This window comes from Aquarana catesbeiana, linkage group LG08 (assembly GCF_042186555.1).
Source record: "Aquarana catesbeiana isolate 2022-GZ linkage group LG08, ASM4218655v1, whole genome shotgun sequence".
NCBI classification, from domain to species: domain Eukaryota; kingdom Metazoa; phylum Chordata; class Amphibia; order Anura; family Ranidae; genus Aquarana; species Aquarana catesbeiana.
In genome coordinates this window covers 78,778,373-78,798,850 of record NC_133331.1, presented here as the reverse complement: position 1 = coordinate 78,798,850, position 20,478 = coordinate 78,778,373, and the positions used below count along the sequence as shown (strand labels likewise).

General features: G+C 40.9%; 1 protein-coding gene across 3 annotated transcripts in view; it reads right to left on the bottom strand.

Annotated features, from left to right (window-relative positions):
• The window catches only part of MYOF (myoferlin), a gene marked incomplete in the record, with an annotated part of 231,955 nt that overhangs the window by 7,402 nt on the left and 204,075 nt on the right, over window positions 1–20,478 (bottom strand). For all 3 annotated transcript variants that reach the window (XM_073596030.1, XM_073596031.1, XM_073596032.1), the window contains 7 exon segments: window positions 6,586–6,685; window positions 8,504–8,645; window positions 10,150–10,245; window positions 10,500–10,588; window positions 14,181–14,320; window positions 17,055–17,203; window positions 18,033–18,203. In XM_073596030.1, the coding sequence (XP_073452131.1) occupies window positions 6,586–6,685; window positions 8,504–8,645; window positions 10,150–10,245; window positions 10,500–10,588; window positions 14,181–14,320; window positions 17,055–17,203; window positions 18,033–18,203 (887 nt within the window).

The following is a 20,478-nucleotide window of genomic DNA, read 5'->3' as shown; positions in this document are numbered from 1 at the left end:
AGACTACTAGTCAGCAGGCTACATTACTCTATCTAATATGTGACGCTAGAAACAGCTCAAACGAAGGACATGGTATCTAATAGACCATCCACCTCAAATAGGATTTTAACCTAACTCAATCCAGGACGGAGCTTGGGAAAGCAGCATACCGCACAGCATCCCAATAATGCAAATAGATACAAAAAAATACATATATAATAGGTGGTCACTTCGAAATGTCATAATCTTAACCCATTAAAATCGTATGTTTATTGAATATATGTTAAAAAAATTTATATTAAAAAATATTTTTATCTTAAAACCATATACCAGGGAATATTTTATTTCTATTCATAGCGAACAGCTGAGCCGGGAGAAGCACATACCCCGCAGCAGACCACACTATATACCCTTTGGAGCTTTTTTATTGTTTGGTGTACAACAGCACCCATGATATGTGAGTACCCCTTTGTGGGAAAGTTGTCTCGTTGGAATAAACGTTTTAAAGTGGAATTACACTATATAGTCTCTTCTTGTTTTTATGATTAATGTCTATGGAGCCTAACTGACCCAGAGTGGAGATCGATTTAGCGTTCGCACATAGCCCAGGGGGTGGCTGCATAGCGTGTTTTGACACAAGGTAAAAGCTGTGTCACACGCTCTAAGGTGAGCGCAACCACTGTGGGGGGGCACTGTGGCACAAAATTATTTTGTAAGCACTGGAATTCGGCACATTGGATTACCTGGACATCTATGGAGATTTATGGACACGGAAACACTTTTTAGTTGCATTTTTGGGACACTTATATAAGAACTTTGTATCAAGGCCATTAAAACGCAGTTTGCGTTTCTTTGATGTTTTGCATGCTGCACGATATATGAAGTATTGCATGCTTTTTTATGTTTGCAGTCACCTTTAATATATATTTTGATGCACAATTGTATATATATATTTGGCACTATATGCACTTTTTATTGATTGTCTACAGGTTTATACATATGCACATTGCACAGGAGTGATACCATTTTTTCACAGGAGTATTTGGTTATTTTTTAGTTATTTTTAAATTACTATTTTTTAGCACAGTTATGCATAATGGATGTGAATAGTGAGATTTTTTTAGGATATTTCTCTGTATGACATTTAATCAAGCGCAACGCAATTTCTTTTATATTATGGTTTGTGCACGGTTATGAGTACGTGAACTGCGTTTGCCGCTGGTTATTCTTCTTTGATATACCTGTGGTATATAACTACTTGTTGCTGCTGGTTTATTAAGCATAGGAACATTGTGGCTCGCAAGATTTTTTTCTAAGTATGTTTTATTGTGGCTAACCTCTGCAATCTGCAAAATTATCCGAAGTTATGAGATTATAATTGGATAGGTGGAATATACATGTTCCACTTTTTGTATTCACATCAAGTCCTCCACCCAATTCTCACTCAACCAGCTTCTTTTGCTGGACACACAAGGCCAGATGTCTGGAAAAAACTGATGGTCGATCAGATACTCTCCAAACTATATCCAACTCTTAGCAACCCATAATGGCTTCCATGTTTTCCTTATGACTCAAGCAATTACATCTTTTGCAAATTATTTTTGTGGTTGAATTAGAGAACTACATTGGGTTGGATGCCTACAGTGCATCCCTAACAGTTAACAGATCTTATTTGCTCCCTTTTGCTCCGCTACTGAACTTGCAATTGAAAACATTTTGTTCTGTTTGAAAAGTGGAAAAAAAAAACTGATCTAGTCATAAACACACACACTTCTTGTATTACTACAAGCCTTCCGAGTTCTTAACTTGAACTACAGAATGATTATCATTTTTGTTGAAGAAATCTGAGATGGGCTTGGTTGAATAGCTTAGCAATAACTTGAAGGGCCAACACCATTTAGTCCACAAAAACACTGTACGTTCTTAAGTAAATGTCAGGTATTTTTATGTACTTGTAGGGTCTTTAACCACTTGCTTTCTGGGCACTTAAACTCCCCTCCTGCCCAGACCAATTTTCAGCTTTCAGCACTGATGCACTTTGAATGACAATTGCGCAGTCATAAAACACTGTACCCAAATGAAATTTTTATCATTTTTTTCCCCACAAATAGAGCTTTCTTTTGGTGGTATTTAATCACAGCTGGGATTATATTTTTTGTTAAACAAACAAAAAAAGATGGATAATTTAAAAAAAAAATAATCATGTTTCATAGTTTGTTATAAAATTTTGCCAACAGATAATTTTTCTCCTTCATTGATATGCGCTGATGAGGCGGCACTGGTGGGCACTGATAGGCACAGATAAGGCGGCACTGATAGCCACTGATGGGCCCTGATGGGTGGCATGGATGGGTGGCACTGATGGGCACTGGTAGGTGACACTGATGTGCAGCACTGTTGTTGAGGTACTGATTGTGGGCACTGATAGGTGGCACTGTGGGCACTGGTAGGTGGCACTGCTGCCTATTGCTAGGTGGCACTAGCAGAGGGCACAGGTGGGCACTGAGGATCTGGTGGCGCTCGCCGTGATCGGGACTGATGTCCCTCTCACGGCCGCTGGTGATCGTCTTATTTTTCCTCCTCACGCTGTCAGCGCGAGGAGAAAAAATAGCCGATTACTGGCTCTGTTGATGTCACATGATCAGCTGTCATTGGCTGACAGCTGATCGACCCCTTACTCCAATCTGTGATCAGGCAAGTCTCATAGACTCGCTGATCACAGAGCGCGCAGGCCGCACGTGCACGGGTCGACATCAATGGACGTAGTCCCGGCAAAGCAGGTCCGCGCTGTAGCCGTCATTCGGCTGTAGCGCGGATCTCTAGTGGGTAAATGGATAAAAACAGGAGGATAGAGAGATATAATATATATACATCTCTCGATCTATATATAGAGAGAGATTAAATATATATATATATATATATATATATATATATATATATATATATATATATATATATATATATATAAACACACACACACACACACACACAGTGGGGACGGAAAGTATTCAGACCCCCTTAAATTTTTCACTCTTTGTTATATTGCAGCCATTTGCTAAAATCATTTAAGTTCATTTTTTTTCCTCATTAATGTACACACAGTATCCCATATTGACAGAAAAACACAGAATTATTGACATTTTTGCAGATTTATTAAAAAAGAAAAACTGAAATATCACATGGTCCTAAGTATTCAGACCCTTTGCTCAGTACTTAGTAGAAGCACCCTTTTGATCTAATACAGCCATGAGTCTTTTTGGGAAAGATGCAACAAGTTTTTCACACCTGGATTTGGGGATCCTCTGCCATTCCTCCTCGCAGATCCTCTCCAGTTCTGTCAGGTTGGATGGTAAACGTTGGTGCACAGCCATTTTACGGTCTCTCCAGAGATGCTCAATTGGGTTTAAGTCAAGGTTCTGGCTGGGCCATTCAAGAACAGTCACGGAGTTGTTGCGAAGCCACTCCTTCGTTATTTTAGCTGTGTGCTTAGGGTCATTGTCTTGTTGTAAGGTAAACCTTCGGCCCAGTCTGAGGTACTGAGCACTCTGGAGAAGGTTTTTGTCCAGGATATCCCTGTACTTGGCCGCATTCATCTTTCCCTCGATTGCAACCAGTCGCCCTGTCCCTGCAGCTGAAAAACACCCCCACAGCATGATGCTGCCACCACCATGATTCACTGTTGGGACTGTATTGGACAGGTGATGAGCAGTGCCTGGTTTTCTCCACACATACCGCTTAGAATTAAGGCCATCAGACCAGAGAATCTTATTTCCCACCATCTTGGAGTCCTTCAGGTGTTTTTTTTTAGCAAACTCCATGCGGGCTTTCATGTGTCTTGCAATGAGGAGAGGCTTCCGTCGGGCCACTCTGCCATAAAGCCCCGACTGGTGGAGGGCTGCAGGGATGGTTGACTTTCTACAACTTATTCCCATCTCCCGACTGCATCTCTGGAGCTCAGCCACAGTGATCTTTGGGGTTCTTCTTTACCTCTCTCACCAAGGCTCTTCTCCTCTCAATAGCTCAGTTTGGCCGGACGGCCAGCTCTAGGAAGGGTTCTGGTCGTCCCAAACGTCTTCCATTTAAGGATTATGGAGGCCACTGTGCTCTTAGGAACCTTAAGTGCAGCAGAAAATTTTTTGTAACCTTGGCCAGACCTGTGCCTTGCCACAATTCTGTCTATGAGCTCTTCGGGCAGTTTCTTTGACCTCATGATTGTCATTTGCTCTGACATGCACTGTGAGCTGTAAGGTCTGATATAGACAGGTGTGTTCCTAAACAAGTCCAATCAGTATAATCAAACACAGCTGGACTCAAATGAAGGCGTAGAACCATCTCAAGGATGATCAGAAGAAATGGACAGCACATGAGTTAAATATATGAGTGTCACAGCAAAGGGTCTGAATACTTAGGACCATGTGATATTTCAGTTTTTCTTTTTTAATAAATCTGCAAAAACGTCAACAATTCTGTGTGTTTCTGTCAATATGGGGTGCTGTGTGTACATTAATGAGGAAAAAATGAACTTAAATGATTTTAGCAAATGGCTGCAATATAACAAAGAGTGAAAAATTTAAGGGGGTCTGAATACTTTCCGTCCCAACTGTATGTGATGGATCATTACACAATAGTCTAAGTTGGTAAAGTAAAATTAGAAAAACATAAAACTATTTTTCAGAAATAAAAAAACTGATAATTGGCATGTGCGTATGTATTCACCCCCTTTGTTATGAAGCCCATAAAAAGCTCTGGTGCAACCAATTACCTACAGAAGTCACATGATGAAACGATGTCCACCTATGTGCAATCTGTCACATGATCTGTCATTACATATACACACCTTTTTGAAAGGCCCCATAGACTGAAAACACCTAAGCAAGAAGCACCACTAACCAAACACTGCCATGAAGACCAGGGAACTCTCCAAACAAGAGACAATGTTGTTGAGAAGTACAAGTCAGGGTTAGGTTATAAAAAAAATTTCCAAATCTTTGATGATCCCTAGGAGCACCATCAAATCTATCATAACCAGATGGAAAGAACATGGCACAACAGCAAACCTGCCAAGAGACGGCCGCACACCAAAACTCACAGACCGGGCAAGGAGGGCATTAATCAGAGAGGCAGCACAGAGACCTAAGGTAACCCTGGAGGAGCTGCAGAGTTCCACAGCAGAGACTGGAGTATCTGTACATAGGATGACAATAAGCCGTACGTTCCATAGAGTTGGGCTTTATGGCAGAGTGGCCAGATGAAAACCATTACTTTCAGCAAAAAACAAAATGGCACGTTTTGTGTTTGCGAAAAGGCATGTGGGAGACTCCCAAAATGTATGGAGAAAGGTGCTCTGGTCTGATGAGACTATAATTGAACTTTTTGACCAAAGAAAACGCTATGTCTGGCGCAAACCCAACACACCACCCAAAGAACACCATCCCCACAGTGAAACATGGTGGTGGCAGCATCATGCTGTGGGGATGTTTTTCAGCAGTCGGGACTGGGAAACTTGTCTGAGTTGAGGGAAAGATGGATGGTGCTAAATACAGGGATATTCTTGAGCAAAACCTGTACCACTCTGTGTGTGATTTGAGGCTAGGATGGAGGTTCACCTTCCAGCAGGACAATGACCCCAAACACACTGCTAAAGCAACACTTGAGTGGTGTAAGGGGAAACATGTAAATGTGTTGGAATGGCCTAGTCAAAGCCCAGACCTCAAGCCAACAGAAAATCTGTGGTCAGACTTAAAGATTGCTGTTCACAAGCAAAAACCATCCAACTTGAAGGAGCTGGAGCAGTTTTGCAAGGAGGAATGGGCAAAAATCCCAGTGGTAAGATGTGGCAAGCTCATAGAGACTTATCCAAAGCAACTTGGAGCTGTGATAGCAGCAAAAGATGGCTCTACAAAGTATTGATTTTAGGGGGGTGAACAGTTAGGCATATTTACTTTTTCTGTTATTTTGTCCTATTTGTTGTTTGCTTTACAAAAAAAAAAAAAAAAAAAAATTATGTGAATACTTTTGCAAGGCACTGTATATACTGAATTTGCGGTGTGTCAAAAGTAAACTGCAATGTACAAGATATGCATCCCAGACAACTGGCTATTTCCCTATTTCATTAATAAATATAGATTTTTTTTTTTAATACTCTCAACGCCTCTTTGTGGAAGAGAGGGTCAAACACGGACACACTAACATGCTACTGTTTAAAGAATGATTTTGGTAAAAGCCTTCTGTGACTTCAGTTAGTACACTAGTAAAAGCGTCAGCTAGATTTACTGCCTTTCCCTGAAGTGCTCTACTTCCATCTTACATGAATGCTAAACATATGGTTGCTTGTACTATAGAGAATCAGATGATCACATCCAAGGCCAATAGTGAGGCCTCCTAATGGAAAGCACAGACCTTACCTGGCTGTTAGCAAATGTAAAGCAGCCGCTGTCCTTCATAGAGACTCTGGTGGACTTTAGTTTCAAGATTAGGAAAATTAAAGAAATAAAGTTCAAAAAATTGGAAATGTCATCACAGTGTGTATGTGTGGGGGCATGGTAATTTGTATTGTTAGATATTTACCAGAGTAATTTACTTATCACAGATCTCAGATGCCCATACCTAAGTAGTCATCCAGGGAAAATTTGTCATTGTCCCAGATTTGAAGTATAAGCTTTGGTGGCAACTTGAACTCTGTTTTATCAAGGCTCCAGAAATGCTCCTGAAAGTACAAACAAGGTAAATATACACATACATGCATTTAGACTATGCAAATAAAACAGAATCTATCACTTTGCCTCAGCTGGCCAGGCCCAGACACTGTATTATGAGATCATTAAGCCCGTTTAAAGCCTAAGAGCCCATACACACGATCAGAAAATCAGAAGTAAAATTTCGTCCAATGAACACTCTGCCAATTTCAGATCGTTAGTATGGTGCTTTCAACGGCCAATTCTGAATTTTTGGACAACAAAGTGGATGTGCAGACTATAAAATTTTTGTCATATGTGAACACAACATCCAATTTTCATTTAATTATTACAGTTTTCGTCCGAAAAAAATCATAAGAGCAAGACTATTCATGCTCAGAAACGAAAGAACACATACAAAATTTAACACATTCCATCACTTCTGTAGTTGAATTTGGTAGAACGAGAATTTTCGTATATTGGAGTAACCTCGTCCGATAATCTGATCGGGTGTACCCGGAATAATTCCAGGTTTCTTGCAACTTTAAATATTTTGGACCAAGCTGGTCCAAACAAAATATTTTGCTACTATGTGACAGCTGTCAGCACTGTATAAACTGTACAAAGCATCAACTACATTTAGTGTACAGTGCTATGTTATAGTAGCAGGACGGGGAAATCTCATCGTACTCATGGAACAAAATGGAGTTGGGCTGAGCACGTGTGTTTTATGAATGAGGTAGAGAGGCAGGTGGATGATGTCAATCTCCACCTCAGCCAATTACAGGAAGCCTTGTATTCAGAAGTACAAGGCTTCTTGTCAGCCCAACCTGATTTTGTTGCAGGAACAGGACAGGTAGTCCTTAAGTTGCCTTAAGGCAATTGATATAGATTTGAATAGGTTTCTGAATAGTTATAGATTTAGGCTGTGACGTGTGGGGGTCAATGTGTGTAAAAGACAACACTGTATTTTTTTTAAATATTGGTGAGGTGAAGGTGTCTATTACTTGATTTTGTATTTGGTATTTGGTATTTACTAAGCAGAAATAAAAGCTAAAAAAAAAAAAAAAAAATAGGTTACTGGAATAGTATACATTTATTGAGTACATGCTACATGGGTCAATAGATAATGGTCACTTTTTGAGTCTAAGTGTCTATGCCATGACCTTTTTGTTTTAGGATTATGGGAAATTTATATGATCTTGAAGACCACAATGGCATACTTTACAAAATGGCATACTTTACAAAAATAATATTTTTTTAAAATTTTATTTATTAAAACATAATGGTGTATGCAGCTGATGCTACATACAGTTTATGCAGCGCATAAAGCAAATCATTTATTTGGACCAGCTTGGTCCAAATGAACTATAGTCACAAGAAACCTGGAGTTAGGCTTGAAGATCTGACACAGAGTTTAGACTAATGCCGCTGGCAATAATTAGAAAATCAGACAGGCTGGTTGTACCCAAGTCGATCACCCAATCAACTTGGGTACAATCAACCTGTCCATACATGGTTTGAATCTGTTGGTGAGATAGAGAGAGAGAGAGAGAGAGATATATGTCGGTGAGATGTGTAGCTGAGATTCCTACTGTCTTTGGCCGGCTTAACATCTTGTTTTAGTTCTAGAATACATTATAACACCATCTCTATGCCCTAGCTGAAGTTTTGTATTGGCTTCAATAAAGCATAGAAGAAAAACTGGCAAAACTGAAATTCTAAAAAGACCTGAAACCGGAGTGACTGAGTCAGATCTCGGTAGAAGTAAATCTCTGCCACACATGAGAACTCACTGGCTTTACACTCAACATATTTAATACAGGCACAACAATATTTCAGGCGCCCACCTTCTTAGAAATAACACAGAGCTGTTCTGCTGGAAGATATTCAAACGGGAACACAAATCGCCAGTTAAAGTTTCCTTCACCGTCCAATGACCGATAGTGCACATCTGTTTTCTGCTTGTTCTCCTCATTGCCGGGAATCCAGCTGAAAAGCAATAGGCACATACATTTGAGTTTTATATGACCTTGATAACTTATGCTTTCACTAGCTTCCAAATAAAGTCTGCCCTGATTAAAAACTCTTGAGTGTGTGTTTACAAGTGTGTTTCACATACGGATCTTCGCAGACCAGCCATGAAATCGAGTAACAAGGAAAGGAAGCTCTCGAGCCTATAAATGCAGGTCTGGCATGATCTCCAATTGCCGATTCTCATCTGGTGCTCATTTAGCCAATATAAACACAACCAAGCAGACTGTATTGCAGACAACCATGTCTGCTCTTCCACTGAATTGCCTTTATTTAGTTCAGAATTGGGAAGCGGTCATCCTCTAAACAGGGTCTGTACCTAAAATGACCACACAAATTAGCCGCAATACAGTTATAGAAAAATAGTAACCCTTTTAAACTTATTTCATAAAGCAAACATACCAAGATAGGTGTCTTTATTAACAAAAAAAAGTGACAGTCAATTGCAGGCAAGTCCAATGCAATTTAAAATTTACAGCCACATGACTTAAAGTAGATCTTTTTAGTGATGTTTGTAGTGATCTTAAATAGTTTGATCCAAGCTGGTCCAAATGAAGTATTTCCCTCAGTGGGGATGCAGTGTGGCTATATGCATTGTATAAACTGTATGGTAGCTTCAGCTGTATACAGCGCTGTGTTACAGCAGCAGGAAGGGAACTTCCCATCCCACTCCTGTAACAAAATCGAAATGGGCCAAGCTCCATGTGAATGTCTGAGCAATGCTCACTGGTAGCCAACAGCTGCAAAGGATGTCAGTACTTGTAGTTCATTCACTGAACTCTGTGAATGAATGACATGGCTGGGTGGGCGGAGCCCCACATGGCCACGTCTTTTTTTTTTTTTTTTTTAATTGTGACAGTGAATTTGGGGAGAAGATCCCCAGCTTGCGGTCACTAGAGGCATAAGGTCGGAGAATAGCTGCAGCAGTGGCAACAGGTTACATGTTCCACCCTAAAACAGGTGGAACATATAACATGTTCTCAAAGGTGAACTTATCTTTTAAATCATGAGATAAATGTGGAAGCTTCCACTGCTAACCTCCAGCTGAAAATGCCAGTTGTATCCTTGTGTAGCTTCAATACGGAGTCACTAAGCTGGAATAGGCATTTTGGTAGATGAAAGTTAGAATTCTTGATAGCTATACCTGTTATGGGTCAGTAACTTAAATTACCGACATTGCAATGGACATTTTCACATGTCGTCAACAATGGTAGCTTACATATAGTAGCTCTCAGTACAGATGGACAAAAAAAAAATCTGTTTCATCATTAAGAAAGTTTTCCTTTAAACATTCACAATTCTTATCTATTTTACATTTGAAATTCACTAGAGCACATAAAACTACATTGTAAAACCAGTTAACTAAAATGTTAAAATGCTACATAAAAGCTGTCAATATGTGCATGAAAATACTTCATAGATATTTATAAGTTAAACATTTAGGTAAATAAATAAATGTTACCCTTTGACATAGATATCGCTCATTTCTTCCCCAGTAATACTTTTTTCATCCAGCAGCACATCTTTAGTGTTCCATACTATTACTCGCAGGATATAGCTAATACAACAAAAAGAGACAGAGATTGGAGTTTGGCTTTAAGTGCAGCCAGAGCAAAGCTGCTGTTGGTAGATTAGAAAAGGAAGGCTTAAACTTCAGTTTGGTTTATTACTAGTACCTCAATATTAATACCGATGTCTAGAAAAATATATACAGTACTTCATACTTGGCACATATTCTTTGACCTTATGCTCTTATGTCTGAAAAATCTGACTGAAGCTTTCATTGAAACAGATCCAAGCAAGATCACCTACTTCTTGGCTTTTCGGGGTGTGATGTTGAAGGGAGGTCCAGGAGGTCCCAAACTTTTAGGAAAGACATCAACCCACATCTCCAGTCTGCCCTGCAAGGGATGAATTGATAGCAATTAAGAAATGTGTGATTTAAAACATAATTTGATAGATTGTAGAAAATATGTTACAATATAAAAGGCAAATTTGACCACTTACACAGGCATGAAATAACCAATTTTATTCCCATCAATGTGTTGCACACCAGAGTAAAATGAAACATTCACATCAGTCCCCGATCTAGAGAGAAGTAAACATTATGGTCTTTTCCAGAATCATACAGATTCACTGCTCTAAACGTGGGTGGGAACTAATTACAGTAAAGCCTAGTACACACCGGCTGTATGCCGGGTGACATCAACCAGTTTAAAAAAAACGTCCAACATTCTGGCCCGTGTGTATGGCAGTCGGTCTGACAGGAACTGGGGCCGTTTAGATTGGCTTCTGTCAGATAAGCATTCTGGAAAACCAGCAGCTGACCGGCTCCCAATCAGCCAATGGCTGAGAGCGCTGACTGGAGTGTTCTGGCGGGAGGGTGGGGCATTCTCCCTGTCAGAACACACTAGCACAGCAGGGGAGATTGTTCGTACAGCAGCTCCAACCAGAGCTGAGCTATTGTTTTTTTGTTTTTTTTCATTAAATCCGCTGGGTTGAGCAAAAAATAAATAAATAAAATAGATGTGTACCAGGCTAAAGCCTGTCAAAGAAATATGGGACTACTGTGGCTAAACTCTAAGAATTGTAGCCGCTGGCTGTTTTGAGCCACTGCATTTAAATGTTTCCGACCTGAAACATTTGTGTAGATCAGAAAACTCAGACTGTCCTGGGTCACTGACCTAAGGGAGAAGTTTACCTTTACAAAATGTTAGATGTTACACCCGTATTGAACATGTGATATGTTGCGGCATGTCCCCCTCACCCCTGCAATGGGTGGGGGTTCCTCTCTCTCCCCCCAGCAGCTGTTGCATTTAAAATTGGCATGGCTGTGCGAGGATCCGCCGGCACAGATGGTTACAAAGGATGGGGAGATGGCGAAGGTATTGAATTTATTCTTCTCCTCAGTCTTCACAAGGGAATCGGGGGGCTTCAGTAACCAAAACTGCAGTGTTTATCCTTATGACACATCACAGGAAGTACCTCCATGGTTAACAGAGGACAAAATTAAAATTAGACTTGGGAAACTTAACATTAATCAATCACCAGGACCGGATGGCTTGCGTCCAAGGGTACTTAGGGAACTCAGTCAAGTAATTGCCAGACCATTGTTCCTAATTTTTACTGACAGTCTACTGACTGGAATGGTACCAGATGATTGGAGAAAAGCCAATGTAGCACCAATATTTAACAAGGGCCCAAAATACATCCCTGGGAATTACAGACCAGTTAGTCTAACATCAATAGTACGCAAGCTCTTGGAGTGGATGATAAGGGACTATATACAAGATTTTATTAACGAGAACGGTATCATTAGCAGTAATCAGCATGGATTCATGAAGAATCATTCTCGCCAAACCAATCTATTAACCTTCTATGAGAAGGTGAGTTGCCATCTAGATAAAGGAAGGCCCGTAGAAGTGGTGTATCTGGATTTTGCAAAAGCATTTGACAAAGTTCCCCATAAACGTTTACTGTACAAAATAAGGTCCGTTGGCATGGACCATAGAGTAAGTACATGGATTGAAAACTGGCTACAAGGGCGAGTTTAGAGGGTGGTTATAAATGGGGAGTACTCGGAATGGTCAGAGGTGGGTAGTGGGGTCCCCCAGGGTTCTGTGCTGAGACCAATCCTATTTATTTTGTTCATAAACGACCTGGAGGATGGGGTAAACAATTCAATCTCTGTATTTGCGGACGATACTAAGCTAAGCAGGGCAATAACTTCTCCACAGGATGTGGAAACCTTGCAGAAAGATCTGAACAAATTAATGGGGTGGGCAACTACATGGCAAATGAGGTTTAATGTAGAAAAATGTAAAATAATGCATTTGGGTGGCAAAAATATGAATGCAATCTATACACTGGGGGGAGAACTTCTGGGGGAATCTAGGATGGAAAAGGACCTGGGGGTCCTAGTAGATGATAGGCTGCTCCTAACAAAGCAAACAGAATATTGGCATGCATTAAAAAGAAGATCAACTCCAGGAGATAAAACGATAATTCTCCCCCTCTACAAGACTCTGGTCCGGCCGCACCTAGAGTATGCGGTCCAATTCTGGGCACCAGTCCTCAGGAAGGATGTACTGGAAATGGAGTGAGTACAAAGAAGGGCAACTAAGCTAATAAAGGGTCTGGAGGATATTAGTGAAGAAAGGTTGTGAGCACTGAACTTATTCTCTCGGGAGAAGAGACGCTTGAGAGGGGATAGGATTTCAATTTATAAATACCGTACTGGTGACCCCACAATAGGGATAAAACTTTTTCACAGAAGGGAGTTTAACAAGACACAAGGCCAATCAAAATTAGAAGAAAAGAGGTTTAACCTTAAACTACGTAGAGGGTTCTTTACTGTGAGAGCGGCAAGGATGTGGAATTCCCAGGCGGTGGTCTCAGCGGGGAGCATCGATAGTTTCAAAAAACTATTAGATAAGCACCTGAACGACCGCAACATACAGGGATATACAATTTAATACTGACATATAATCACACACATAGGTTGGACTTGATGGACTTGTGTCTTTTTTCAACCTCAACTACTATGTAACTATGTAACTCATTCATTCACAGGGATCTGTGACTAAAACTTCAATGGACTGTGAGGGTGCTGATTAGCACACCCATAGTCCAATGCCACTTCCTCCAGCTCTCTAAACTAAAGCCCGTACAGAGGAATGGGCAGAAAGCTGAAGGACAGGTCTGCAGGAGCCCAGCGTTGCACTGACAATCCACAGATCTTGGGCGCTATGCTTTTCAGGCCCCTGTGAGAAAAATGAATGCACTTTTTTCCTGCAAAAATATGTAAACGTATTATTTTTTTTCTTATAAAGGTAAATTTAGCTTTTAAAAGTACTGCATAGGCTGATAAGCAAACAATTAGCATTTCAGAAGACAAGGCCAGCAATGGTAGCCTCTATGCTTTTTGCATGAATCGTTTTCTGTTAACCTATCGGCAGGTTCTTGGTTTCTAAGGGGAATCCTGTTGATAACCACACAAATACTAGATCACCTACAGAATTCATGTAAACTTGGTAGGAATTATACCTAGAATTCCAGTACTACAAAAGTCCTCATGCCCCCCTAATTATTTATTATCATTATACAGGATTTATATAGCGCCAACAGTTTGCGCAGCGCTTTACAACATGGGGCAGACAGTACACTTACAATACAAATCAATACAGGAGGAATCAGAGGGCCCTGTTCGTTAGAGCTTACAATCTAGAAGGGAGGGTCAAGTGGAATACAAAAAGGTAATAACTGTGGGGTATGAGCTGATGGAAAAAAATGAAAATACAGTTGTTAGGTGTGGGTAGAATAGGCTTCTCTGAAGAGAAGGGTTTTCAGGGATCATCTAATCTGTTACATGACTGGATATGTATTTGTCTCATGGGTTGTCTGCCCTCTATGCTTATCCTTCATGTGCCCATTAATCTGTACTTTTGAGTAAAATAAAGAAAAAAACAGTGTTCCAGTATAAGGATGACTTACTTGTGGGAGGTTTGGTTGGAAAGTGCTATGCAATGTCCTGGTTTCAACATGTTCTGGAACTAGACCTTGGTTTCGTAGTACATACAGAGCAAGCCTCTCATTGGCAGGTCCCAAGTGCTGATGCATTTTCTTATTTGCCTCTAAATAAAACATTAGGGTGATGTGTTAAAAAACATGTTATCAAATTATGCATATTTTGTTCCCGCAATGGGAATGTGATGGCTGCTTTTACCTCGTCCTATAATTTTTTTGAAATTTAGTTCAAGGGCAACATGTTCACAGGTCAGCAAAGAACTCAGGCAAGTGTGGCATTACAGATCATTGCCCAACCTGTGAATCTTTGGCACTTTTTGTGCGGCTCGATGTAGCAGTGATTTCTACAGTCCCATGCAATACTGTCTTCAGTCTATGACTGTCTCCTGAAGAATGTCTCCAGCAACTTCTATATCATGTGTACCGTCTCCAACAGTCTCCTGTACTTTGTGTTCTCTGACTATTTCTTGCATCATGTCTGTGGTCTCTGAACAACTCCTGTATCACATCTGCAGTCTCTAACCATCTCTTGTATTATATCCACAAAAGCTCTACACATCTTGTTCACAGCCTCAGACCATTAAGCTTTGACTATATCCTCTTGTGTGCTTGTCTCTGACACCGAGTACTCATTGACTTATGTGCAGCCCTTTGGTGAGGTCTAATGCTGGGTTCAGACTTGCAGTGGCCACGGTTCACAGCAGGTGGTCCGGTGTGCCCCAGTAAACCAATTCAAGTGTGGATCAGGTCTGAATTTTTGCCTGAATTCACACCTAAAACTGAGCCAAAGATGCACAAGACCCTTCTACAATCCGGACCGCAGCCACCTCTGAGCTGTGTGAACTGGCTCCATTGCAAGCCAGTCACACTCTCCTGTCATGCGAATTGAATTCGCATCAGTGTGAACCCAGCTTAAGGCTTCACTCAAAGCCCACCATTGCTATAGACAATACACTCACCAGCCACTTTATTATTAGGTACACCTTGCCAGTACCGGGTTGGTCCCCCTTTTGCCTTCAGAATTGCCTTAATGCTTTGTGGCATAGATTCAACAAAAAACATTACTCAGATTTTGGTCCATATTGACATGATCGCATCACGCAGTCGCTGCAGATTTGTCGGCTGCATATCCATCATGTGAATCTCTCCCTCCCCCACATCCCAAAGGTGCTCTATTGTATTGAGATCTGGTGAATGTGGAGGCCATTGGAGTAGAGTGAACTCATTGCCATATTCAAGAAACCACTTTGACGTGATTTGCGCTTTGTGACATGGTGCATTATCCTGCTGGAAGTAGTCATTAGAAGATGGGTACAAGGTAGTCATAAAGGGATGGACATGGTCAGCAACAATACTCAGGTAGGCCATGGCATTTAAATGATTCTCAATTGGTACTAAGGAACCCCAAAGTGTGCCAAGAAAATATCTCCTCACATGCCTGACGAAGCGGTCCTGCGTGACTCCGAAACGTTGCACCTTTCTGTGTTGTGATCATGCAATAAACTAAACCATTTGGATGTCACCTTGTGCTGATCCTTGGTGTGCTGGCAAGTATCTACATGAAGAAAATAACCCCCGCACCATTACACAACCAGCCTGAACCGTTGAGGCAAGGCAGGATGGATCCATGCTTTCATGTTGTTTACACCAAATTATGACCCTACCATATGAATGTCACAGTGGAAAGCGAGACTCATCAGACCAGGCAACTTTTTCCCAATCTTCTATTGTCCAATTTTGGTTAGCCTGTGAGAATTGTAGCCTAAGTTTCCTGTTTTTAGCTGACAGGAGTGGCACCCAGTGTGGTCTTCTGCTGCTGAAGCCCATCTGCTTCAAGGTTTGATGTGTTGTGCATTCAGAGATGGTATTCTGCATACCTTCATTATGGTTATTTGAGTTACTGTTGCCTTTATTATCTTGAACCAGTCTGCCCATTCTCCTTTGACATCAACAAGGCATTTTCATCCACATAACTGCTGCTCACTGGATATTTTCTCTTTTTCAGACCATTCTCTGTAAACCCTAGAGCCTAAATGCATTGAGTTGCTGCCATGTGATTGGACGATTAGCAATTTGTGTTGCCAAGCAATTGAACAGGCGTACCCAATAAAGTGGCCGGTGAGTGTAAATACAATTGTAACATGATATTTATAATCCAAAATGGTAAGATTCATTAAAGGCAGAACCATATTAAGGAGTCCAAATATTATGGACTTCTGAGTGCTCCTGCAGGATTGGTCAGACTCCATCATAATCCTTTTTCCCCACCAGTAATGTGCTTTCACTGACCTATGTAGTAAGACAAAATGCAACGTGCTGGATGCACCCATGACAATCAGATATTATCTTACATAGTTCTCTAGGTCTGAACCATTCATGGATAAAATCTGATTGGGTATTATGAGTTGATGAATTTTCCACATCATTAGTGCTCTTGTATTTCCTTATTAAGAAGCCATTCTTCTAGTGGCTGTAGGGGAAAACAAGTCAACACAAGTAAAAAAAAAAAAAAAAAAAAATTCTTGGGAAAAGGTCTCTGAAAGGACAAATGCCAGAGCACATAGTACTGAAATATTAAATGGATATTTCACTAGAATAAATAAAAAGTATTCCCTTTGCTCAGGTTCTCACAAATATGCTGTTTAAAAGAAATTAAATATGATTGGTTTTACCAATGAGTTGCTTTGTATGGCTTCAAGGCATCCTTTCATTTTATGGGATGCAACCTGAGGAACTTTAGTTATCAAATCAAAGTTGTAAAAGTAAAGCAGACATTTAGTCATTAAAAAGGACTCTTTATGCTTGAATTGAGGTCTGGCAGTTTAGAAAGATTCCGCTCACCTAAATTCTCGAGTAGATAGTCGCGTCCTGAAAAGTTGACTTTGGTTCCGCTTTCTGAGAACACCGGCGGAGGGACTGCCTTTAATCTGGCCACATTCTGCAAAATCTGTGTTGGCTTTAGCTGGTCCCTCCACTGATTTATTCCTGTGCTATAAAAATATACGGCAAAGAGCATGGATTATTAATCTGGAGTTGATTTTAAAAGCCAGTCAATAAGACATGTGTAAGGGGAAAAAGCTTTAGAATGGATACGGGAACAAAAAGGTTTTTTATACTTTTCGATAATAAAGACTAGTATTTAGCATCTTGTATCTCCAATAACATTCAGACTTCTAATGCCGCGTACACACGAGCGGACTTTCCGGCAGACTTGGCCCAGCGGACCGGACTCCGTCGGACAATTCGATAGTGTGTGGGCTCCAGCGGACTTTTTTTCCCCAAAAGTCCGACGGACCTAGAAATAAAACAAGTTTCAAATCTTTCAGACGGATTCGAGTCCGGTCGAAAAATCCACTCGTCTGTATGCTAGTCCAACGGACTAAAACCAACGCTAGGGCAACTATTGGCTACTGGCTATCAACTTCCTTATTTTAGTCCGGTTGTGCGTCATCACGTACGAATCTGTTGGACTTTGGTGTGATCGTGTGTAGGCAAGTCCATTTGGTAGGAAAGTCTGTCGGATAGACTGTCGGACCAGTCTGGGCGAAGAGTCCGCTTGTGTGTACGCGGCATTAGAGAAATATGTGTCCGAATGGTGGCTTTAAGAAGCATCTTGTATTTTTATATCCATATCAAAAAGGTAGCAAGGGGGATGTGCCAGCACCACCAGCAGACGTGCCAGGACCACCAGATTACCAACAGAAGGGATGCAATAGCAATCAAACAATCAACTGAAGTGCTGAACTGGTTGTGTTGCCTGGAAAGCCTTACTGGGGACCCGGACAGACAAATTGCTTTTGCGTAAAAAATTACACTTACACACAGTAGGTTTGTGGAATGCCACAATGACTTCCAAAGCGGGAAAGGAATCGGTTTTCCAGATCTATAATAGTTTCTCCAACTTTCTCATCCCGTGTCACAGTGTCATAATCATAGACAGAAATCTTTAGGTCTTTCTCTTGAGGTAAGAAACAACTCAGTTCGTACATTCTATTGGAATATAAATTGCAATATTCATTAGGATAGAAATTTGCGTCCTTTCTTTCACACAAATAGAGCTTTCTTTTGGTGGTATTTAATCACTAGTGGGTTTTTTTTTTTTTGTGCCATACCGTACATTTTGTGAAAAAAGGCCTTTTTCTTTGTTTCTGTCATAACATTTTGCTAACTAGTAATTTTTCTTCATAAATTTTGGCCAAAATTTATACTGCTACATATCTATGATAAAAATAACCCAAATTAGTGTATATTATTTGGTCTTTGTGAAGGTTATAGAGTCTACAAACTATGGCGCCAATCACTGAAAATTGATCACATCTGATCAGGCCTTCAGTACATCAGGTGAATCTCATTTCTTGAGACACTAACAAGTCACGAAAGTACAAATTCCCCCCAAATGACCCCTTTTTAGAAAGTAGACATTCCAAGGTATTAAGTGGCATGGTGAGTTTTTTTAAGTTGTAATGTTTTCCCACAATTCTTTGCAAAATGAAGATTTTTTTTTTTTTTTTACAAAATTGTCATATTATCAGGTTATTTCTCACACACAGCATATGCATACAACAAATTACACCCCAAAATACATTCTGCTACACTTCCCGAGTATGGCAATACCACATGTGTGAGACTTTTACACAGCTTGGCCACATACAAAGGCCCAACATTGAAGTAGCACCTTCAGGCGTTCTACAAGCATAAATGACACATCTCATTTCTCAACCACCTATTACACTTTTGAAGGCCCTGGAGCACCAGGACAATTGAATTGCCCACAAAATGACCCCATTTTACAAAGCAGACATCCCAAAGTATAATCTATGAGGCATAATGAGTCTTTTGAATGGTTCATTTTTTTCCAGAAATTTTTGGAAAATGTGGAAAAAAAATGAGAATGCATTCTTTTTACACAAAGTTGTCAATTTATAAGATATTTCTAACACATAGCATGTATGTAGCAAAAATCACACCCCAAAATACATTCTGCTACTCTTCCCGAGTATGGCAATACGACGTGAGACTTTTACACAGCCTGGCCACATACAGAGGCCCAACATTGAAGTAGTACCTTCAGGCGTTCTAGGACCATAAATTACACATCTCATTTCATTCCTACCTATCACACTTTTGAAGGTCCTTGAACACCAGGACAGTGGAATTACCCACAAAATGACCACATTTTGGAAAGCAAACACCCCAACATATATTCTATGAGGCATGGGCTGCAAATCGGGTACTCTGATGGCCTGGCGACAGGTACTCCGATACTCTGATGGCCTGGTGGCAGGTACTCGGGTACTCAGATGGACTGTGACAAGTACTTTGATGGATGGTGACAGGTCCTCTTTATTGGGGGGGCAATCAGTGCGATTGGTGTACACTGTAAGCGGTAACGAGATGTTACCGCAATCTCCTTCTCACACACGATCGGTGTGTGAGGAGGAGAACCCGGAAACATCTCGTTACCGCTCTGTTTACATTTAGTGATCAGCTGTGAAAGGATTACAGCCGATCACGTGGTAAACAGCCGCCGGCCAATGGCTGTTTACCAGCGTTGGTGACGAGCAGTGTTCCCAGGAACACGGCGCCCCCGACGTGATCGCGCGCATGCGTCGTGCAGAGTGGGGCAATACCATCTGTGATCGGCCGTGAGTTCATCACGGCCGATCACGTGGTAAACAGCCATGCCCAATGGCTGTTCACCCCCTAGGTGGCGAGCGGTGTCTCCGTGACACGCCGCCACTGAAGGAACAGGGATGAGTGCACACGATCGTGCGCATTCCCTGTTTAAATGGACAGATGTCATACGACGCCCCCCCCAGAATGAGAGCCGTACCGTATGGCGTCATGACGGCCGACAAGCGGTTAAATATGTTTAATTTAAGCAGTGTTAGGACCTGAATTTGACTTGGTATCAATCTCTTGTAGTGCCGTAGACAGCAGCAGAGCTCAGACTGGCAAAGGGAGAAGCAGCACAAGGAGCTAATCAGTGAGGATGCCGATGAGAAAGAAGAGCAAACAGAAAGATGAGCTCATCAGTATGCTGCCTCTCTTTTCATTGTTCAATCATAGGCTGGAGAAGAGACAGGGCTGTGCTCTGTGGCAGACCTGTGTAAATCTCATATTGGATCAACAGAAATACAAATATTTTTGCAGGTAAATCAGTTTTCATACAGGTGCATCTCAAAAAATTAGAATATCAAAAAGTTAATTTAATTGATTTCAGTAATTCAATCCAAAAAGTGAAACTCCTATATTTTATATAGAT